The sequence below is a fragment of the Hylaeus volcanicus genome, chromosome 5, assembly GCF_026283585.1.
Source record: "Hylaeus volcanicus isolate JK05 chromosome 5, UHH_iyHylVolc1.0_haploid, whole genome shotgun sequence".
Lineage (NCBI taxonomy): Eukaryota > Metazoa > Arthropoda > Insecta > Hymenoptera > Colletidae > Hylaeus > Hylaeus volcanicus.
This window is the reverse complement of record NC_071980.1, coordinates 22,168,961-22,194,669: the sequence shown is the minus strand read 5'-3', so window position 1 is coordinate 22,194,669 and position 25,709 is coordinate 22,168,961. Positions and strand designations below refer to the sequence as shown.

General features: G+C 36.6%; 1 protein-coding gene across 1 annotated transcript in view; it reads right to left on the bottom strand.

Annotated features, from left to right (window-relative positions):
- The window catches only part of LOC128876314 (transcription factor Sox-2-like), a 228,478-nt gene that overhangs the window by 75,449 nt on the left and 127,320 nt on the right, over positions 1-25,709 (bottom strand). Inside the window, exon 2 of the mRNA XM_054122571.1 lies at positions 18,370-18,435. Coding sequence (XP_053978546.1) covers positions 18,370-18,435 — 66 coding nt within the window. The remainder of the gene's footprint in view (positions 1-18,369; positions 18,436-25,709) is intronic.

Genomic DNA, 25,709 nt, shown 5'->3' with positions numbered 1-25,709 from the left:
CGGAGAAGCCAATCATCTCAAAATCTGAAAGGAGAACACTCACGGAGCCTCGATCGAACAAGCAAATTAAGAATAAGGGTGCGCAATTACGGAGCCAATAGGAGACGAGCATGAAATATACAAAATTACAAGAGATCGCTACCATTACCCAAGAATCCATATGAGGATTACCGACAAAGAAGGGACCAAACAACAAAAATAAATAATAACCACGGTAACGCTGGAAACAAATCCTTCGCGTCGCGGTACTCCAGATGTATAGGGGTCGGTAAAAAAATCACGCAAAAGTACCGAGCAAAGTGCAACGACACGAGCCCTCGAAGAAACGAAGACCCAGCTGGGCGAAAGACACGAGGTACGAACACGCAGAGGAAGAAGAAGCTTCGCAGAGAGGAGCAGCCGATTTATTGGCGAGTTTAAAAGAGCTCGGACCCTCGACATAACTCAGCATTCGTCTGATGTTGACTGAGTGGCCGACTCGCGGGCTGCCAGATAGGCGCGGATGGCTCCAACGTACCTGAGCTTCGGACGTCGTCGGCTACCTCGTCTGCCAATCAAGAAGCATTCAACGGTACTAAGTGGCTCAGCTTAATTAAGCGCGCACCGACCAGACACGCCAGGGACAGAGGGAGCGAGGAAATTGCAGGACGTTTCGACGACGGACGGCTCGTTGCGTCCTGAAAAATATGTTTTCCTCGAGCCAACAGAGAGAGCCAGCGATGCGGTGCGATCTCGCGGAAAAATCGGCTAGACAGCGGCCCGGCTTTTCTTTGAAATTTCCGTCCTCCCCAATTTCCTACATCCCTTTCTTCGTCTTATTCTCCCAACCACGATTTTACTTTTCTTTCGAACAGAGGCCCTTGTCAAAGGAAATCACTCGCCGCTTCGTTTCCCTTTGTCTTCGAATATAGCCGCAAATCATGTGCTTTGGATAATTTTGTTTTCGTTCGAAACCGACAACGAGAGGTCCCCAAGTGAGGCGCTGACTTCATAACGGGGTTTTGCGTTATGATAGACCTTGATTCACCGAATCCGATGATGCTTGATTACATGGACTTGGTTATATGGATTCTACGTAAAAAACTGAATCGAAAATGTAGGATAAAATTGTTCATATGACGCTTTATTTAAGAAAAAAATAAGTTTGAATATTTGGCGAGGAGGTGTGCTCTTGTACCAGCTTCAGCTCGACGGATTTCATCGTAGATCGTAAAAGATATAATCGTGTTGACAATGTTTGCAAACATTGCAAGAATAGAAGCACTCTCCAACTCAGAACTGTGTGCTCAACTATGGAAGCACTCTCCAACTCGGAACAGTTAAATACACTGCGGAGCATAACTACTTATGAGTTGGTATGAAATAGAATCGTATGCATTGAACGTGTTAGGACCATTAATGTTGAATGTTTCGTCTGAAAATTGATAAAAAGCATTCGTAGAAAATTTGTAGAAGTAAGGGATGGTCAAATTACTTATAATTCTAAAAAATACTTGAATGATCAAACTCAACTTGCGTTTTGCCAATTTCGATGCATAATTTATCATACTTTAATCTAGCGATTTCATTCCGTATAAAAAGTTTAGGTGCAGACTTTCACTTTTCATCAATTCTCCAATGTTGATGAAATAATACGAAAAAGTAACTCTTACGAAACTCTTAACGAAAACTCTTTCTTTATAACACTGCAAATAGATAACCAACAACACAGTCGATAGATTTCAGAAGGTAAACAGTAAAATTAAAAGGCCTATACGCTTCCGGTAGATAAAGCGTCGCGGAGTCAGTGCTGCACTAACGGAACTCTTCTTGCGAGGAAATATCTGCGGCGTAATTCGGCGTGTCATTCGATCGGCCGCCGCAATAAAATCGAATGACGAGCCAATAAAATATTTATGGAATCGTATGCAAGAGCCATGGGGTTGCACAATCGCTCTCAAACCCCTCGCTGTTCCCCCGATGGTTACACGATGTTTACCCCTGAGCAACCCCCCGAGGGGCTGGTTCTGCGTTTTCGCATACGCGCGCACGTGTACACGTGCGTTACACCGGAGCGCTGAAAATTCTTGACGAAATAGGCAAATTCTGATATCTTTTTATTGGTAATTGAGAGCAATGTTGGTCTAATATCATGTTTATTCATGTGTTATTATTTGCTATTCAATATTCGAATGAAGTTTCACAGATAATATAATTCTTTTACGACATTTATACTATTCAGTGTTTATTTGAATAAATTCTTACAAGTTGGTAATTGAGAGCAATGTTGGTCTAATATCATGTTAATTCACGTGTTATTATCTGCTATTCAATATTCGAATAAAGTTTCACAGATAATATAATTCTCTTACGACATTTATACTATTCAGTGTTTATTTAAATAAATTCTCACGAGTTTATTATGAAATGGAGCCAACAATAAACATTTTAATTCTGTTTTTTATGACTGTTTCACGCATTATCACATATCAGAATAGTATAAAATTTTGTTTATTGACACAAATATGTTCTTCAATGTCTAAAGATTCAAATAACGTCAAGTATCATTACAGTAAATTACATGATTTATAAGTTACATTACGTAATACATGATTCCTGTTTGTACACTGTGTAACGAAATGACTCCGAGTACAAAGGGTTAATTAATTGGATCTGTCGAAATAGCTACTTCACGATCCAGATCATTTTCCCTCGGAGCTTGATCTTCATGAGTGCCCAAACATTTTCCATGTGATTTCGATTTGGCGACTGCGATTACCAATCCAGTACGTCAACGTCATGTTCACGTTTCCGAGCGGTACAGAAACGACCCGATGTTTTGGCTCATTGTATTAAATAGCGCGTATATGATAGATATTTCACAGTATACCCAGGATTAGGCTAATTTTAAAGTCTCCCGTTATTTTTGAATTGAATTGTGTATACTCCGGATGATGTTGATCCCCTTGGTTATGGACAATTTCTTTATTCCGTTCATCGTCCACGGTGTCAAAGCACACAGGGCGCGTGCTCGCCGAGACACTAAGGGCGAATTAATAATCCCAGGCGTTGAAGAATATCCTATTCAGCGGGTCGCGATTAGGATATGGGACCCTCTCGCCGACAGACCCGAGCGTCGCGTGATTGCGTCGGCCGTGAAACGAAGGTGTTAGATTACCCCTTGCGTGCCGCGGGTGCTCGCTCGACGAAGGCGCGAACAAGACAGCAGGTACCTTCGTTTATTTATGAGGGAACAATGTTTTCCGTACGTTCATCTTTCGAACGGCCCTTATTCAAAACTGGCGACCTTAAATACAAGTCGGAAAAGATGATGTTTTACAGCATTTATGCATGTACAGCAGGGGTTAACAAATTTATTAGAAGGTGATTCACCCTATCTCAAAAACGGAAAGATTTTTTCTATTGGAGAATTTTAGATAGAAAATATTTCTTATGTACATATCAGTTTATTCGAAATTACGTTATTTTTATAGATTTTGGTTGATTGATTGATTATATGAGTATAAGAAATAATTAAAAAATTACTGTGATAAAATGTAATACAAGAGATTCCCTTATAACGCAGTTAATACGTTCGCGTTGAATGAAATCATGTTATAGGAAATCAGGTTATAAAAGAAGTTTCTATGTACGTATACCACGAATAAATTATGTGACGTGTTGTATAAAAAAACACATTATGCAAAATATTGTTGTTATATTTTTAACGTGATGCAGGAATTAATTTTACATGGGAGTTTACTGTACTAGCAACACTGTTACACGCGTAAATAAATTGTAAATAATACACTATATATATATTGCAAGTAAAGTGATACAAATGACAAAAATAATTCTAAGTCACGTAGTTATATTATTTTTTGAATTAAGATTAGAAATGCGAGTATCTATTAAATCGTATGAATGACATATTTAAAATGATACAAGACACATATAATCCTACAATTGTTATACTCATATAATCAATGCATTAATAGAAGGAGGTGCTAAATTATATGTATATGTTCTTTTACACTAGACATTTTCTTTCATGAAAACTCTCCCGAATTGTAAAATGTCCCTTAAGGAATATTTATCTGATAATTATAAAAACTTGGCCATAGCTTGAACTCATTACTAGTAAATAATTACATGAAATCTTAGAAATATAATGCTAAGGAATATAAAAGAAAATCGTAAAAATAAAGCTTAGAAGCCTAAACTATTTTATAATGGTTTATTAATTAATTGTTTATGAATAAGAATTCCCAGTTGTCTACAGTTGTTATATTATATTTAGAGATGTGGTAAAAGAAATGGAAAAACAATTCTTATTTTACTTTTATTAATCCCAGAGACACCTTCATATACACTATCATACTTAAATCCTGAAGTTTATAATTTTTTTCTTCAAATAATTATCAAATGAAGTGGAGCATACTGCTAGCTGTTACGGCAATAAATCATTGGTTAATACTGAATTGTAGTATATATATTCGTTAATTGTTTGAAACTTGTTGAGCAAAAGAAATACCTTATTAATATTACTTTATCATGTTGAATATTATTCTGCAATTGAAAAATCCATAAATAAAAATGAGGAATTCAAAATTGGTCTCGTTGATATTACAGTTCCTGTGGCTCAATATGTAAACGCAGCATTGCATTCTTATTTATTATGTGGAATGCCAAGCATATTATGGCAAAAATCATTTCATTATTTCTGTATATCAGTGGAATGCCAAGCATATTATGGCAAAAATCATTTCATTATTTCTGTATATCAGTGAAGTTTTACTAAAAACTACATATTCTTCATTCTATACTTCATATAAAAATCTTTAACACGTAATTTCTCTTATATAGCTTACATGCCAACGGTAAGTAAACTCGAAATACTTCTGGCCCGTTAAGGGATAAATTTACAATATCTGATTTGTTCGTTTCGTCTGCTGCGTGTATCGTCAACGACACCAAAATCGATCCAGTTTCATAGATCATCGGTTTCTCCGTTTTCCTTTCACCTGTCCAACCAAACGTCGCTGGTCTCGATCGAGGATTCGCACCGTGGACCCGGGCTCGTCGAAGGTCGAGCTCGAATCGAATCGAAGGCCTGATCGACGCCGACGGTTCACTCGACACACGCGCGATCGTTTTCTAGATCCCCAATGACACCGATGACCCTGTTTCGCAGCTGGGACCCAGCCAGCCCCCCTTTTTCGCGCAGCTGCGCTCCTCGCTCTTTGCGCAACGCCATCCCTTCACCGAAGCTAATCGAGTCCCGCGCAGGCCTCTCTCGATTTTTATCGTCTACGTCCTCGTAATCCTTTCTCGATCGAATTCGCTACGCACTTTGTGGGGGGTGTATTAAAACGTCGTTAGAGCCGAAGGGTAGAGAGTATTTTTTTTTCAAGCGGAACCGTGACTCGGACCTGTTGAGGGACCGTTACCTTGTTGACTAAACACAAGGAAAAACGGAATTTTCAAAATGTAACCGTGACACTTTGACAATCTTAACGCTTTATCTACCGGGCTATTTAAAAACAGTCTTTAATTAAAAAAAGAATTTTCTACAGTAACATATGCCAATCTAGGCTGACAATAATTCCTTCGTACTATTTGTAGGTACATTGAAAACCCATATCTGTTTCCAAAAACTGAACATTGTAAGTAGATAACCCTCGACACAGTAAATAAATTCGAATAGCTAAGTACTGCAATTAAAAGGCTCCCGGTAAATAAAGTGTTAAGCAAGTATTTAGTTTTGTTTCCACTCGTGTGGTTTGTGTAATATTTAGAACGAGTATAATTCTGTGATCGATGAATATCCAATTAAAGTTGTGATCGAATTAATGCAAAAATTAAATTGGTAAAAGTACGTGATAAAATTGAAAAGAGAAAACTATAGAGATCGGAGTTAGATTCGCAATAATATTGAATATTTTTACGAAATATATTCGTTAGAATTTTGTTAAATGAAATTAATCATATAATTACGTTTATCTTAAAGATACCTCGATACATTTGAGTCGAAATGGAAATGTTTATTGTGTAAATGTTTGTCTGTCAAATTGTAGTTCTCATATTTGTACGTATGAATTTCTCTATTAATAAATAGTCCGAAAATGTTTCGACATTTGTCGATTGTATACATCACAAAAATAATAAAAGTTAAATAACAGCTATTGGAAGACAACAAAATATATTTTTCGTGGTTAGGAAGTAAATTAATCTTACTTATATGCATTGAACTTTATAAATTCATACACAAACATACAGAGATCAGCAAAAATCGGGTAATCTAATCTACATAAACATCTAATACAATTAATTAGGTAAATTAAAGTATACAAGCATCTGATTAACGCTTTGAGATTGTATATTGTGCCCTCTTCAAAAGTACAGTTTATCTAAGAGTGAATAACTATATATATGTACATTAGTAAAACGCTTAATATTAGGCAAAAGACATGCTTATATCTGTTTTGTATTAATATCATTCTATACTGAAACTACTTAAAGATTATTATATAGGCAATTCATGTTGAACTAGAAGCTGTGTGACCAAATATTACAAGTTTTATCAGCATACATGGTCATACATATACATTAACATATACTTTTAGTCAATCCATATTTGTAAAAAGAATTCAATACCTACAGAGTCATATCGTATCGGGTAAAGGATCCACAAAGTCGGTTCACAGATAAAAATGTAGATTAGGATCATTGTAAATTAAAAAGGACAATGATCACTAGTTTATGCAAACTCATATTTTTACAGATAAAGAAAAAGTACTTAAGCTTAAATAAAAGATTGTCCTATCTTCTAAACGATGTAACACGTATATTATTGTTGATATTTTATGTATTTTCGTATTTATGGTCATTTTCATAGATTTCTCCATATTTTCATTTGCATTTCATTTGTATAAGCATATTCTATAAATGGATTTATCGCAGGTATAATTATCGATATGAGAGAGATGTTGCAGAAGAGTATATATTGCAGAAGAGATATTTTAGACTCGTGGAATATTTTCTAGGATGAAGAATAATCGTTTAGGACAGAGCCTCCTAAATCAGGTGCCATAATGAAGTTACCACCGGATTCCATCCTAAATTCGTCGCCATTATACACGGGGCTCCCATAAATACGTGCATCTCGAAGACGAACGTTCTCAGAAGGATAAAATTTAATGTATGCAAATCCCTGCAGTGGACCGTGTTCAAAAAAGCGTCTGAAACAGAGGTTTCGCGGAATCGATCCATAATTTAGAATCCCTTTGCGCGTCATCCATGTGTCTTCCATTTTTCACTTGAACATTAATAGCCCTTTGACAAAACTCCGTATAATCGTCACGATTCAAATAAAAATCTAGTTACCTAAAGTTCTGGCTCTTCCCTTCTTTTAATTTCCTAACAGAATGAGAGTCTAATTTAAAAAAGAAAAAATAGTGTTATATGTGAACATATAAGTGGAAGTAGAAAAATGTTTTCCTCAGTAATGTCTTGAAATTTTTGATTCTACATGATTATTTATATTAAGCCCTTTCTATATTAAAGGTAGTAACGTATTAAATATAGAAACGATCTCTATGCTGTCCTCGTAACTAACAACTATGTATAATAATTGCTGATGAGTATTTGCAAATTGTTTTACTCTTTTCCGAAGATAAGAATTCACGTACCCATTTCGATGTGTAGTTTTATACCACAGTTATTTATTATGTTCTTTTAGAGAGATAAGATTCCTTTTTGGTTTGTTTTAAATGGGATACATGTTTCCGTACAGATCACGTTTGTTGTGTTTTCAAATATCCTGTCTTTAAAATGAACTCTTTTTGGATGCTCTTTTTTTGTATTATATATGCTATAACCATCATGGAATTATTACTACTTTTCCGTTGATCGACTAAAACATTATTTGTATCCAAAGAGGATTCCCATTTTTGGGTTGGAACGTCATGGTGTAAACCAACGATCAGTTATCAATCTTGTACCTACTATAGAAAAGTATTCCGTATGTTTTTATCGTTAATTTAGAATGAGCAAAAAAATAAAACAGCTTATCAATTTTTCAATATTGCATTCCACTCTTTTTGTTCGTTTTAGCGAATTATACACTTTGTCCATTTATTATCTTTACTCATGCATTTAGATTGGGTGGGTACTTAAGAACCCACCGAGGATTATCTGAAATAGGTTGTCGAAACTTGTATTAATCAAACAATTGGTCGTTACAGATTGTCGACTGTTATTTTAATTTTCCAAATTCTATTTCTTATTGCTATTAATATAATTTTTATCTACATACGAGTTACATTCCTCTCTTGTCTACAGGATGGCGAAACTCGAGGAATTCCGGACTATCCACATCGTCTGTTCTATCGTGCAACCTTTTGATATCTCCGATAATTTTAATCGAACAGACTGCCCATCGAAGAGACAGAAGCTGAAAGGATGAGACCAGACGAACAAAAAAAAAAAACTGACTCAAAATTAATTCGTCAAACGGGGAACCCATCGTACGAACGAGCCAATTAAACCCTTCCAGTCGTATCCTCTCGCTCAAAGGACCCCCGAGCGAAGACACAGAGGATCGGGCAAAAGAAGAAAATGGACGAAAAAAGCAGGGGCTCGCCCACTCCGTTTGTTTTGCTTATCTGGGAACAAATTTGCTGTCTTGTAAGCGACACCGAAGGGTCGTCCTGACAAACGGGGGTGCTCCCGGCGAGAGTTGGGCGTGTAAGGACACACGCGGACAACTTTTAGCCGCGTTGTCGAAGGATCTCGGTCGAACGAGGTCCCGAACGACCGAAACGAGCCTCCCCTCTCGTTCACGTTCGCGTTTTTTCCACCTAACCATCGTAAAACTCGAGTAACATTTCTACCCGAGCCGTGGCTTCTCTTTCTTCGACTTGTTCTCCGTGGAAACTGGAAAAGCCGAGGACCGCGGGACGCGTAGCTATTTATCTCGACGTCGCCGTGGAATTTATTGTCGATGATAGCTTCCTGTGAGAAATCCTTGCGAGATTTCTTTGAGAAACTTTTTCCATTTCCCCTCCTCGAACGCCAGAGGAGGGGGAAACGTTTAACCGAAGAGGTAATAATTTTTCTCCAATTGAACGAACTGTTCGCGGCGAAACTTTCGTTTTTCGCGATGATTTTTCTTGATTTCACATTTAAAGGGCGACGGTCTTTTTCGACTACAGTAAGGACGGCAATGTTTACGGTCTTAGAGAATCGAAGATAGACTATAGATAGAATAGACTATTGAAGTTTCGATCATCTTTAGAACGATAATACTGCGAACAAAAAGAAATCGTAGAATAGCGGACAATGGTTGATGAAATTGTTGTAATTTGTATAATATATTTGAAGAGACGACAATAGATTGGAAAAGATACTAAATTTGAATACTAAAAGAAAATATACTTAGAAACCTATGGACCGATAAAATTGATTACTGGTAAGTGCATAATTGTATCGTAAGTAATATTGTAATATAAATATTATTACTTCATTCGCAATATATATAGTTTCAAGGCTAAGCAAAATGTACTGAAAAATACTCAACAATTTTTCTTCTAAAAAATAAATATCTCAGAGGTAAACATTGGTCTCACTTTTAATGTTATAGGTGCATATGGCGATATATGTATATGCAGATGTAAAGTGTGGACTAATTATTATTAAAACATATTTCAAGAAAATAAAACTTTACAGCACTTTTCCTTACTTTGTTAATACAAAGAACATTCAAAGAACATTGTACCTTTTGGGACAAGCCTCGAATTAATCGACACGAGTTTGTCGTTCATTAACGGAAACGCGTTTCCCCACCAATAACGTTCCGTCACGTTTAATTGGTTCCTATTCCGATCCACCTGAATCGTGAAATCCGCGAATGGAAGAAGGAAATCTTGAACGATAATCGAGCCCTTTATTGGCGCAAGTTTCCGGGGGCACAAGAGAACAGAATCGTCTCGATAAATCAAGCCACCTCCCTTTAGCGCAGGAAGAATTCAATCGGCCATTTATTCCCCTCCCGTGGTAATTAATTATTAATTAGGATTACAGCCTCGACCCCGACGGCCTCTCGACGACGTAACGACTTCCTTCTTCCCTCCGTGGCAAGATAAACGAGTAAGCCTGGAAGACTGCTAAGTAACTCCATGAATTTTCCGGCACCCTCGTCCGGCTCGTGCCTTCGGGGCTGTAGCTTCTAATCATCCCTATCTCCTGGCCACACCCTCGTCTCGCGACCTGACCACGAGAAACCGTTCTTCTCCTCCTTGTATTCGGCTCTCTGTCCCGCAGATTTCTAGAACGGACGTCTTTCTTTCCGTGCTCCTCTTTCGTCGACGACTTTCGACCCTTCCACGGCACTAATACGACGTCGAGCCGATGTTACGCGTAGGGTAGAGGGTGAGTGTAACGGCGACGAGGCTTAACGAATCCCGAAATGCCTCCCGACACGTATGTCCGGCCGCGTGTCGCACGCGAGCTTTTGCAAATCGACCTTTTTGCTGTTCGACGAGAACGCTTCTTTTCCTTTTTTCGCCCTTTTAGATTATCGGCGGAGGATTAGAAATTAATAGATCAAATTGCGATCGAATTTTTAAGGGTAAGGATACGTTTGTATGTTATGTAAGCGGTGGATTGATTTTGTCGCGATTGAAAAGCATGAAACTTTTATTGGATGCATTTTATCCTACCTTACTTATATAGAAGTAGTTCGTAGTTCTTTATTATTAAAGTGGTCTGTAAGTTCTTCTTATTTTTTATATTGAAAATTTGAACAAGAACTACCGTTACGGTATGTAGATAAATATTTTATACGTCAAAGTGCATGAAACGCGCAATTCACTTGTAACGTTTCGATCTTTTTTTTGGGGTTATTTTCAAATTCTGTAAATCTATATACAATACTCGGCATTAAATTTACATACAAGCATAACATTCCTCGCAGAAAGATTAATTGAACTCTAATTACTTAGACTAGAAAGTAAATGAATTTATTAAATTGTAATGAAGCGAAAAAAAAATAGCAATTGTAAAGGAAGATAAAAATTGTGTATTAGAAAGTGATATTATAGTAATACGAACTGTTACAGAACGTAACTAAAACAGACAAACTATTGTACAATATATAGGGTTGTGAGCGATATATATAGGGAACGGTCAGCCATTACCAATTTTTGTTGTAATGGACTACTTTTCTAGTAATACATTACAAAAGTATTGCAATATTTACGACTCTGCAATGATGTACTTTGGTGCTAATGGAATAACTTCTGCCACTTCAAGATTTTAAAATACGTTAAGACTAGGCTAAGAGTTAATTGGTGAGAGTACTGTAAGGCTAGGCTAACGAAGTTGTGTGTTTTAGTGTAAAGAGGTGTAAACGGTAAATAAATATATACATACACTACAAAATTTTACAATTTAGACTTCACCGAAATTCTCTACGAAAAGAATTTCACTCGCTATAAATTTCCCTCGTGATAGAATTTGAAAATGGCCCTTTACCGAGTGTCGAAACGTTGTACGTGTACGAAGTCCGCTGTAAAGACTGAAAAATTGATGTGTTCATCTTTCAAACGTTCGAGGTTTGGATTCAAGTCGAAGGCACTTTGATCCGAAAGTGAGCATAAAATTGAATCACGCGACCGCTGGAAAGAGAACCGTAGACAGGAAACGAAGGGCGCGAAAGGAGGGAGGCGGAAGTAAATCATGCAGCCCCCGTGACGACGTCGCGCGATGACAAACGAGCACGGCGTCGTCATCGCGCAAGAAACGCCGGCGACATCTGATAACGACCTTAATCGCATTAAGGGCCGACCCCCCTGAGCACCCCGACGCCAACGATCCTTCTCCAACCGGGCGATCGTGTCCCTAATGTCCCGGGTAAAGCACCGCCGCGATTGCGGATAAATCGTCCCTGACAAACTCTTCTAATATATTTCTTTACCTTCTTCTATTCGTCGGCTGTCGCGTTCGAACAAATGAAGACGGGGCCCCGTTACAAAATTGCCGCGAATTTCCTTCTCTGCGGGAAAACCGTTCGCGCATGGTATCGGTTCGATAAATTTACTAATCTTTCGGCAAGCTGCTAAACAGACTGTTGCATCTGCCTAATGGTAAATTGATGTTGTCGTACATGGCTTCATCGGTAAGAAAATACCTAAGAATAGACGTCCATAGAGCGCAAGAGGCTAGAGTTGAACGAGAGATTTGAGTACCCTGATTTGATTAATCGAATGACGAGAGAATTATCGCTTCCCTGGTTTGACTAATCAGGAAATCTCTTTCCTGATTTTCAGATCTGGCGTCCACAATTGAGGACACGAAATTTAAAAATTATTGATACTGTTGTTTAGGGCGAATGTCCTTACTTGTACACATGAAGAAAGACCAGTTTTCCTCGAAGACTACACTATTAGGATTTTTGTTTTATTTTTTCCATTTTAGTCCAAGTTAACCCTAAAGATGAAATCGCATTAGTACAAGTAAAAAGAATAATTCAGGTCTGAAAAGATTAATAAAGTGTAGTGGTCCTCAGACCTTTGGTCTAGTATATTTGTCTCCTCGTATCGAACTACGCTAATTGTTGCAACTGCTTGGCTACCTCGTCATTTTTAACCGACTTCGAAAAGGAGGAGGTTACTCAATACGACATGTATATATTTTTTTTTTGTATTATTTGTTATTCTTTGTATTTCCCTATAATTTTGATACTTTCTTATAGAAACTGTTAGCTTGTCACCAAAGATTTTATTTCAATAATGTAAAAAAGAATAGTCACAAATAATCTAACAGAAATAAAATACATGTATCTTGACCTACAATGTACCTAAAAAAGATATCTATGAAAGATACTATAAAAATTGCGAATGAATTACAACACATTGTATGCGGGAAACGTACTTTTACGTCTTTCGCAGTTTATCATTGAAGTGCAGGTCATGCAAAAGAAAATACAGTAAATTCTAGTACGAATGAAGTAATGAAGTAAATTCTATAACGAATCTAAAAAATTAATGTTGTGTTCGCAGTCGATCGCGCGAAATAGGAGATAGGTTAGATAGGAAAAGAATGGACACTGTACTGATCTCACTATCTATTGCTCTATTAATTAGACGTGGTTCTGTTCTTAACGATGTCCGTAATTCGAATGCTACACGCGCTCGCTCTCTTTCTGCTCTCGCGGAATCTCAGGGAATGTCTTCCGGTAGGGTGGGCGACTGTCTGTGGCCACGAAATTCGAATGTACATAACAATTAATAGTCTCGAAAAAGAAAACCCATATTAAAGTATTAAATCCTTAGTTTTACACAAACAATATTTTTCTACTGTCACGTTCAAAACCTGATACGAGTTTACATTAACCCTTTGCTGTTCAGATCTGATTTCCGGATACTTTTGTCGATCCTTGTGCGACACAGGACCACAAAGGGTTAAATGTATCTGTCCATAATCGTATCGGCCGGATTTCTAAGCAGCTTTACAGTTCGCAATTAGTCGAAGAATGCTCGGAACAAAGAAGAAAGAAGCCCTTCCGCGCGTCGTAACGGAACCACCCTCGAAAGTGGCAGCAGAGAAGTCGAGAACGGTGGTTGACGGAGTGGGAGAGGGCCTCGTGGCATATAGAATCGCAACTCCTTCGCGGACAATGAGGACGTTTCATTATTAACCCTTCCCAGTGGTAGTGGTTTCGAGGCGAGCGTGGTTCAAATTAAACGCGCAAATATTTGGGTATTTTATTTCCGGCGGGGGTTCGTCGGCCTACCGGGGCGGACAGGACGTTTTGTTACCTATTCGCGCGGCGGCGAGTTTAATTCGTTTCGTTATAAATACGTCAGCAGCGGTCGAGCCGGGACCAGGGAAATTACCTTTGCCTGGCATAATGGCAAAAACAGCGAAAACCAAGCGCAGGAAATAACGGGGCGGACGGGCCATGGTTTGAATTTTGCGCCCAGCCGCGGGCTGAATTATGAAAAATCGACTCCCGATATTTCGGAGTCCGACGGTCCGACCACCGTTCGTTAAAATTCATGCGCGCGATTTGGACCGAATCCGCTGGTCCGTGTTTGTTTTCTTGCCAGCATATTTACGGCTGATACCAACGGTTCCCGTTTTCCCCCGAAAGAACGCCTCTCGAAACGCCGCTCTGTGTACGCAAATTATTGTTCGATTAAGCCGATACGTATAGGGCATTGATGTTTGAACGCAACCGTGGTAATGATTGAATGTAAATAACGCGTTTCCGAAATGCGTTTTCGAGCGCCCTCGTGTCCAGAAATGGATGATGAGTTGTAACTTTGTATACGCAAATCGATCTCTCATAGGTCTTTTTAATCTTCCGAATTGGTTATACATTTTTCATTCCTGCAATAATTCACATAATTATTCTACTTTTATACCTATTCTTCTTCTTCAAGTCTTACAAGGATTGAAGATTAGAAATATTTGGAGCAAAAATCACAGAAGCTATCATCTGTAATGATCATTTTTAGTAATTCTTAGTATAAATATCGACATGTCTGTTTATCGTTAAGCCCAAGTACACGTGTTTCACAAGAGTTTTAGTTTTCAGAGGAGTAAGTAACTACAGCAGCCATTTTCCATCATTTTGCGCAGACGCAATCTCGGCGAACGGGAAAGTAGCTGTTGCTCCCCAATAGCAACAGTTTCATAATTCCTCTGCTGCGCTGGACCTCCTACCGACTCCCAGAACAATTGCCCGTATAAACGAGAAAATTAAATCTTAGCGACAATGGACAAATATTTATGCATTATCCTATTATGAGATTTTGCAGTAATATACATCCAATAATGTAAATAATTGATCTACTTTCTCGCCTATGAAATGGTTTCAGGCTCAGAAACTCAAAGAAATTATGAGTTTTTATATTATCGCGAATATTTGAGAAAAGCATAAAAGATATAAAAAAAAGTTTTACAGTTTTCGGTATACCATGATTTTATGGGACAGAATTTTTGAAAAAGAAAAAACAAATATGAATTTTTTCTTAGAAATTCTTCGCCATCGTATTCTTGCGTATCAAAAGCCATAAAACTTCGAATTAAACATTATTCAAAATCCTTTTTTGCTTCGTAAATCAAGTTACAATTTATTTAGATAAGTATTCTCATCCCGAAGATCGTTTCAGTGGAATTACCTGAACTACATTTTAGAAATAGTTGGAAAAATGGTTATTAGTATAATTTGAACTGTTTTCTAATCGAATTTTCTATTTGACAGAATTTTTCCTTATAACTTGCCCTTACAAGTTCATTCTCCTGTTCCCAGTGTTTGAGTTAATCGGTATCAACAATAAGATAAAGACATTTTCAAAAAGTCTCAGTTAAGGATAAACATAAAAACGCTTAACCCTTTGCATTCGAGAGGTGACTCTCAGTCACTACTAGATTTTCTTTAGGTTCAATTTCTTTGGAACTGAGGCAAAGGTGACCTGATTCTCAAATCTCAAATTAAAGATTTTTTAAGTCAATGTAATCTTAGCATTCGTGCCAATAGAATGCTAAGAGAGCATCTCGAGTTGCTGGTAGATACCAGAAAAAAAGGCCTCGAGTGCAAAGGGTTAATCTACGTTTCCCATGTGTGAAATAGGATCCATAGCCGTATCAATTTTCCATGTAGTAATTTGTACACCTATCGATGACACGAGCGCTCAGGCGATAATTGTAAATTATGTGGGGTTGTTGTGCAACCTGCCGTGTGACACAACCACGTTGAATAACAAGCACCTGCTATGCAATTCGGTGCAACTAGACGAACGACTCTTGTAGAATAAATTACGTTACGCTTCTATAACACTCGATATACACCTAGTACTTACGAAGGGTGTTTTTCCTCGTGCTTTACACATGTGGGCACATGGTTAAAGTGTACTATACGCATACCTTCATCCGGAACGTTCTTCTTCAACCGCATTTCCACGTATGCAACACAAAAAGAACACCCTTTGTAAGATTTGGTTCGTTCAACACCCATCCAAACATTTATTAAGCTTAATGCTTTTGACTTAGTCAAAGACACTTTTTAGAACAATCATTTTAGAATAAAAAAATAATAATACTCGGGGTGCCCATAACTAATGTTGTTGGTTTCTTTTTAATTTTAAACACATTGTTAACTAGTGACAATAATTTAATTTCATGTAACATAATGTACATTCAAATTAAATGTTGTTAAATTTAGAAAAGAATTAACTGAATGTGTGGATAAGCTCCATATTAGACGTTTTTGCATAGTTTTTGCATTAATGGCCGGAGTGGGCCACCGGTGATATTAGACGTTTACAACTGTATTAGTTCTAAAATAAAATAAAATTTTGTACAGTGTCTAAGAAACGACATTATTCACAGTACCTCTAATATGTACGAGGAAATATTAAAAAATAAGAGGAATAGAACAATCTAACTCATAAAATGTTCATGTAAACAATAAAAACTAGTACAATGTACCTCAATATGATACAGATACCACCTTCGCACGTTACATCTGTATGTTATTATTTTAAAAATGTAGAATTCGAATTCTGAAGAAGAATTTTAATAAAATCGAAATTGCTTGCGTTTAAGGAATCTCTACTAAATGTCTAATAAACCAACAGAATTTCATTTCATAACAGACATTTCCTCAACGTTACCCTTTAGAAGACCATCGAGTGAAAAAGAGACTTTACATGTCAGTTGCCCTAACAAGTCGTGGACGTTCTAAACGCAGTTACGTCTTTAAGTAGTTCCATACTTGTAATTATCTTCGATGCCATCTTCCTAGTTAAATGCATCGGATCACGCAGGTGTTCGATTCGATCAACGTCTATCAATCATGCACCGCATCGTAGTATCGTATTAAATGTCCGTTCCACGAGGAATCTTGAAGTATCGAGCTCTTAATGATAGGAGTAAAATCCACTTGTTTTCAATTATACAGTAGCCGATGCACGCAACATAGGGGCGTAAAATTGCATGTGCAGTCAAGATGCACACGACTGCACTGGAAATTGGCGTGTACGGTAGTTATACATAGAACAACAGGTGAGAAATAGCTGTACAACTTGGTTTACGAACCATATTCTACTGTTGCAACTAAAAGAAAATGTATCATCAAAACATTATCTTCATTGTGAGATTCAAAACACTGCTGTATCAATATTTATTATCTACGCTTAGAAGAAAGTACAGTGAGTAGAAAAAGTATTGAAGCATTTATTTAAATATCTTAGCGTATTAAAGTGATGTACAATGTTACAGAAGAGAATATACAATACAAAAGATATTTGAATAAAAGTGATTGTGTCAATACTTTGTTTACCCACTGATCTTATATAGGAATAGTGATTATAATTAAAAAATATAGTATCTGGAGTAAATTACTCCATCCTGATAATAAAGCTCGTGTAACATTATAATAGCTAATCTATTTACAACATTATTGTATATATATATAATATTTTATATCATGTTTTTTACTATTATATATTATATAATTGCACGAAACTTCTGAAATAACGACACGGTCGACAGTTTCAAATTATCAATGAATTAAAACGATGCACTGAGCAAGAATGGCACCAATGACGTCAAAAAAGGATATAAAAATTATATAAATTATTACAGAGACGGATGATTTCCGTAATAAAGAGTAAAGGAACCCTACGAAATACTGATCAGTTAACAGAACTGGTAAATCGATTACGTTCACTCCATTCTTTAGACATTATACCTTATTTCTTTCCCCCACAGATTTTCTTCAATATTTACACTTTTTCAGATAAATTCATATGGAATGTCAACGTCGTAGAATTAGTTTAAGGAACTGGAACTTAAGAACAAGTATAATGTAAAATGTTGTATACACAAAGAATCAGGTTTGTGTTACTTTTTAAATAGAAATCTAGACATTAATTATACTTGAGGGTACCCAATACCCATATGAAGTAATATTAACGTCAAGATGTAAAAGCAGTAGCACGGCAATGCCGCAGCGGTAATATCGCGATAACGTAGAATGTGATTTCAATATCGGAGGATTATTCCAATAAAATTGCGAGCGAGAGACAAGCGACGCGATAAATGCGGAAATAAACGGAAGTTAAGCGGCCGATTATCCGAAGGCAGGTACGTACCTGGCCGCGTAACACGTCGGCGTCGTCGTACACGGAGCGATTTGTACTTAATTAAGATTACGAGTTGATGAGAACACACGGTGGCACGCGAGCCAAGATACTCGAGAGAGATTAGAGCTCGCCGTAGCCACCGATTCGAGCCGTAGACGGCATTACGACGCGGTTATACGTCCCGTAAATTAAACGCTAATGCCGATTCCTGTTTTTATCTGATTATGCTACTCACCATGCCCGAACGGACTCCGAGTAACAGCCGGTTTCTGGATTCAACATTTTGCGATCACTCTCCGACCTGCAACAGAAAATCCCCCCCATTCATGTAGTTCATAAAATCGTAATGGCTACGTTTAATTAAAAGTTAAAGTTAGATCGGGACGAGATATCACAAGTGGCCGAGTTTAAATCGAATTATAGTAAACGTCAAAAGTATATATCGCACTGGTTACGTTTCAGTAATTTAATGATATTAATTACAATCGCGAACGTTTATGTTCGTATGAGCGAGTGAAGTATGATTTGCAGAACGGTGTTGTGTTACATGGAACGTATTACTTGGAATATTGAGTTGTTCTGTTTGATATATTTTGCGTGTACGTAGTTAAAAGCATTAAACTGAGTCAAATGTTTGATTTTCTTAGTAAATAATGGTAACAAATGTGATATGTACACTTCTTATCTTATTATACGTTTAGTTATATTTATTATCTCTTGTGATGTGATTTGCTCTATTTATGTCTTCCTATATTTAGAAAAATATGAACATTTTTTTTTTACAAACAGTCAATTAGTATGATTCCATAATTTACTTTATTATTTGGACTCGATGTGTATTTTAAGACTGAGCTTCAATTACATTTGCTAACGTATTAACCATTTATATATTGTATATTGTGCTAAATTAAAAACATAATAAAAACAATCCTTGTAAAACTAATTGAACAATTTTTGCAGAATCGAAGTTTAAAATTGTCAAATAAAGACAGGTGATAATTATAATATAACTTGAACATTTTTAATTTATGAATATGTAAATAACCGAGAAATTCTCTTTTAGAAGATAAAATAGTTCACTCAATGGAGAGTTATTTTACTGTTGATGATAAGTACCATTATTTTTGTGTCTGATTCATTACTCATTATAGTTCCAGTTGAATTTACTTACTTCTTTATTAATAGCTACTAACAATCTCAAACTAAGAGTAGAAACTTTTATATGAAATAAACTATGCTTGTTTGGACTACACCTGTTAGAATGTTCGTTTAAAATCTGACAAAACAATACATGCAATAATGCTATTGTTAATACCAATTTTAATTCTGCTATAGCTTCCACCATACCGCAAAATTCTTAATAATTTTATAATGTGTAAATAAGCAAACACACATATACATTTAAATCTACTTTAAATTGCGTTATCTTTCGTGCTTATGTTAATTCAGTTACATTCTGCCTTTATGTGCAATTTTTAATTTCATTCTTGTAGAGAACCTAAATGATATCAAAACAATGGAAGATACCGTACTTGAATTAAGAATGTAAATAAAATTGTATTTATTAACCACATTATCTACGATTAAAAAAATTAAATATTTAATTGCCTTGTTTAGAATAAATTAGCGTTGATTATTCCTTTGCCCATCTTCTTGTTATCTTTTCGATTCACAGATTCACTAATGTGTGTTTAAATTGTTCTGTTATCAAATAATGTTTGTTCCTTATCGCCACAACCTGTACTCATTTAAAACTGTACTACTTGCACCTATCATACTTATTTTACATTTTATTTACGCAAAAATTTCGATTTTTATGTAATTAGTCATTTTAATTTCAACATTTACAGATCTGAAGACGACTTCAATTTTTGTAATTAATCGCACGAACAATAGACCACGCCCTACTGTCTTTAATGAAATGTTTCACTTTTTCAAAAACTAAAATTCTGAAGCATGCGTACCAACACGTGGCTTGCTATGCTAACGTTATGCTCGGCAATTTAAATAGGCCAGAAAGCATAAACTGCTTGTCGACGGGAACATCCCCTCGTCAATTAATTAGCACCCGGCGCAAATTCGACGATTTCCAGCAGACCTACGCATCCCCTATTCCGAGGGCGAGTTCACGAGTCCCACGAGATCTCATAAAAAATACATTCGAAGGTAACCAGTCATTATCGGGGCGACAAAGTCGAGTGGACGGGTAACAGGTAGACAAAGACAATGACAAGGTGTAACATGTGCTCGTCGCCGTGCGCGACGTGTGTCGATAAATTTATTTGCGATTCGCGGTCGTTTTTATAATAAAACGCGTGGTTGGTTTCGTCGACCATCCACGGTGGACGATACATTATCCGTTGGTAGACGGGAAATCTATTCGACGCGTTCTCTTCCTCGCTCTCGACGGATTTTTCTTCGCCTTCCTTTTCCATCCAGCGCTCACGCTTCCCGCGGCTTTCATTATTATTGTTCTTTTTCTCTGTTTTCGTTGTTTTAGCTGGAACGTAGCGCGCCCCGTTTCGCGTTATTGTCATCTGTGTATCGTCGATTAAACGCGTGTCAGCCGACACTCTCTTTCATCGTGGCAGAACGTTTCCGTGTTGCGCACACACCGGAGGAGAGATAAAAATGTGACGGGCTGTCCTTGCCTCGAGTCGAGCGCGACGCCCGTCCGCGATTTGAAAGACACGTCGCGGAATTTCAGGGGCAATATTTCGACGCTCGACAACCTCGACGTGCCACCTCTGTCTGCCCCTATGTTAACTGTCGTCAATCGGATCCTCTCATAGCAGATTTCCCCGGAACGAGCCGGCCAATCGTGAAAAATGAATATTGTTTATTCACTGTCTTCAGGCTGTAATTACGTTCTAAGGAACAGGTATGGAAATTTGGAAAAAGGAGATAAGTACTGATTCGAAGAGGAGGATAGGATGTGCGAATTCTGTAAAATGGAATTATCGAGTTATCCCACGAGTCTTGATATGTTTCTAACAGATGTCATTTTTTTATGATACAACGTGACAGTAGTAGCAGATACAGATATACACTTACTGACAACAGTTAGAAAATAATCGTTTCAAAACCAGTCTAGTTTTTATTTTCTGAGATACGTAAGTCAGAAATAAAACAGTACAGGGAAATAATATTTGATACGTCAACGTACTGTAAGAGTTTTGTCTATTATACTTTGAGAAAGCCTAAAATTATTATTGAAGTGAAGAAATAAAACAAAATTGTGATGACAAAAAATAGTAAACATATTTTGTTTGAATTCTTGAACCACTTTAGAGAAAACTGACACTGTACAAAATGTCCGAAGTTTTCGTGATACACTAATAAAATGTTGAAAAACCTTTGGGATTGATAATTACATAGCACCTGTGAGGCAATGATTTGATTAATCGAACACGAAACGTAGTCATTATTTTTGGACCATATTTTCGTGACTTTTTCCACTAACACCGTTTTATTGTTAAAATAACGAGTCCCTAATTTACGTCCAATGTAATTCTATAGATGTTGTATAGAATTCAGAACCGAAGACTTTCAGAGATAAAACTTGAAAACATGGAACTGAAAACTTTGATCTTTTTCCTGAAATTCAATTTTTCCAACGAACTTCTAACTTTTCAATTTTTATTTTCAAAACTAAGCATCCTATGAATAAACCGTAAACATAAAAAAGTTTCGTCTCATCATCCCCTATAAGCTGATATTTTTAAAAAACAGATTTAACGAATACAAACATTTCTCTGACCCCATTTCTCGAGGGCGTATATACGCCATTCGCAGTCAAAAGGTTAACCAGTAACGTCTACTCGGTTATGCTATATGTCTGATCTTCATATAATTTGTAATTATAAAAAACAAGATTTATTTGATCTTCTCGAACGAGGCTCTTCATATAATTACGATCAAACTTCACAGGTAAGTTCGTTTGATCGAACAAATGTTATGCAAAACAACGTAACAAGTTTATTTTAAATATATTGTAAACTTAAAAAAACAAGAAGAACAGGTTAAACGACGTCTCACTTGTTGCCCGTACAGTTCCTCGCGCGCACACAACAAATCATCCGATAATCCTCTGATCCCAAATGAATTCAATTACGCACAGAGCAACCCCCACTCTTATTTCCGAGCAACTGGCTCCATCGGATCGGTATAAATATTTTATTAAATGAAATTGAGCGTCCTGGGACGACTGTTTGCTCGATATTCCCTGGATCCCCTCGCTCCGTTACATCTCTTTCTGTTCGGCGCGAAAACCACCCCTTCCGGGCCGTGAGGAACACGAGTAATCCTTTGATTTTTCAATCGGCCGCGGGCCATTGTTTGCCTGTTGTGACAGCGAGCATTATCGGGCCCGATTATGAGCGGTATTAAGGGCGAGTCGTGAGAATCCCATCTGGCCGTGGAAAGGGGCGGCGGTGGCGGTCGTCGAGGGTGGAAATCACTGTCCGCAGGCATTACGCATTCATCCGCGCAGGTTGCGTGACTCCTCGTGTGCTTTGCGTAACTCGTGTCTTCACGTACAGTCCCCTGCAATAATACCGCGTCCCTCTTTCCCTTGATGTTCGATTGGTCTACAATTCCTCTGGTCATCGGATACTTCACCGGGATTTCTCTTGGCATCAGTTTCTTCAAAATTATATTTTCACTGCACGGACTCTTCCAATTTATCAATTTAATTTATGCAGGAAGCCAAAGAAGTTATACACTTCGTGCTTGTAGTTATGGTATTGATGCAAACTATTTAATGCTTAATTTACTGACAGTTAAACGATTACTCGTTTCTACTGGAAAATTATATAATTTAATCTATTAGGGAGACCAGAAAGTAATGTCGTTTCTGCGAATGCAAATACATATTTATTATTTACCAGCTCACCATGTACCAATCAATTTTTATCGATCAGGTATTGAAAATTTGCACACTAGATGGCAGAAGGTTATTGAGTACTAGGACAATTACATAATTGATTAAAGATAAAAACATATTATAAATTTATTTGTTTGAATTTAATGTAATAGAAACGACATTACTTTCTGGTCCCCCTAATATATTATCTATTCTTCCGATTTTCAAATGGTTCGTCTATCTACTTGTCAACCTTATATTATTTCTCTTTTTCTAATATTTGAAGTGTTATCTCTTATATTCAAGATTTTCATACTTTTTATCTTTTAAAAAAAAATGTATCTAATTGTTTTAATTCCGAATGTATGTAACATCATGTTCTCATTGCTAACGTAACTAATAAATTGCACTTTATATTCAAAAGGACCTAACTCCTAATCCGATATGTTTATAAAATTCACAAGCAATACATATTATTTCTTTATTACTATATTCCTATTGCGTTGTTGCCAAGGTTAAATTAATCCACAGTATACATATATCTATACTTTGTCTTTGAATTATAGACATCGTTACCATCTTTCCTTATACAACTATTACTCTCACAGCCACGATTAATTTCCTATTTGCTATCATTGTTGTTAACACATCTATTACGATTAAGAATAAAGTTACACGTAGCCGTTTTCGTTAGCAAATTCCAAAGACATTCCTGTCAAATAAAATATTTCTTTCGGTTCCTCATGCTAGATTCTCCTTTTTTAAGAAGCGTAGACATACGTAAACATACAATTATTGCTGGCGACTGTACGCAGGCTGGTTCGTCGGTGCGCGCATGGGAATGCGAATTCAACGCGGTACCACGTAGTAATGTCGAGGGGTCTGGGCAGGAATGTGATTTTTGGCAGCGAGGGTGAACCGCCCCCTCAAGTGCGGTTTGCGGGTGACGTTCACTTGATGATTGGGGCGATTTCTTGCGGTTTTTTTTTTTATTTCCAGATCCCGTCACCGAAATATTCCTTTCCCCTCGGTGAAATTATTTACCGTGAAAATTGTGAGACCCAATAATGGAATCCTGAGAGAGTAATAGGGGAAGGACGCCTAAATCGATCCATTTTGGACATTTTCTTAAATTGTAATGTTTCGAGCAAACAAATACAGAATACTTTTACCGAGTATTTTGTGCGAATTGGAGTTTGCTAGGACAACCCATGAAGGTATTTACTTTTTATAATATTATCTTGACACGTTATCAAAAGGAAGATTTTTTCTCTATATCGAATAATTATTTTTATTTGTTGTAACATATTTGAATTTTCAAATAAAAAAGGAATGAATACACACATGAATCAGGCTAGCAAGTACAAACAAAATAATAAAAATTGAAGTATTTTAGATTCAATTGTTAGGAAAAATTACAATTTAAGGGAATGTACGAAGCAATCAAATTTAGACAACCCTTCCCCTGTTTAATTTGTAGAACATATATTTCCGATACACGATGTATCTTTCTATTATTTTAGATTTATTTGAAGCGTTATTTTTTGTCCTTTGACTTCTCAAAAATTAAATAAGTATACACTAAAATATTTTTATAATTAGACTTCTACTACGTATTTATTACAACTGATTATTTTATTCTTGTTCTTACACAAAATTTTACAAAGGAATACATAAAATCTAGAGAAAAATGTATAAAGAATATATATACATTAAATTATATTAATTTAAGTGTCTTGAAAAGAACCCAAAACCTAAAGATCGAAAACATGAAATTTAATTGCATATAAACTAATAAACAGACTTTTTTTAAATAACAAGCATAGCATCCTATTATTATTACCAAAAATAAATAAATCTTTCCTCCCTGGTAGAACAACGATGACAGAAATTATGTACCTTGATTAAACCGATGAAACACAAACGAAATACAAATATTCCTGACACAGAATTCTTGTCGCAATTCGAAACCAGCGTACCAATTATATTATTGTCAAATTTCGTCTAGGATCTTGAAAAACGAATCGCTGATTCGGTGTTCGACGATGGATTCTTCCCGGAAAGAGCCGCGGAACGTGACGAGTGGCACTTACAATTAATTCCCGTAACCGGAGAACGATTGCTGTTGTCCGACGTGAACATCGAGTTTACACGACAACCGGATCGTGTTTCGATTCGTCGACAGGTTGCGAATAACTCGGGTGGAAAAACTGTGGACGAAACGTTTACGAGTGTCAATTAGGCAACTTGCTAGTAGTAATTGTGTATTCCTGGAATCTTTAGTTCTACAACAAATTTGAGAATTTCTGAATTCCTTCTTATAGGGTTTATAAGGTTATATGTTGAATGCTTGTTTCGTTAACAATAAAAGTACGAAACCGACCAATTTCTCCTATGTACTTCAAACTTCAGCTTAAAATCACTCAATTATTAACAGTGGTTTTACTGTAATTTTTCGGGGAAACTATTGCGTAACAGAGAATCAAATTTTATTGATGAATTCGTTTGTTTCTTCTACCTTTAATTATAAACATACAGATATGCGTTAATCTTAGTAGCTTTAGTGTTCAATTTCCCGACATTAGGTGAACACACCACATTGAAACAATTTTGAATATTTTGGGAAAATTTTCTATTACAATACTGTATGTACAATGTACATACATACATAAATATACAAGTGTTTACGTAGTTCCTTTTATAGAATAAAA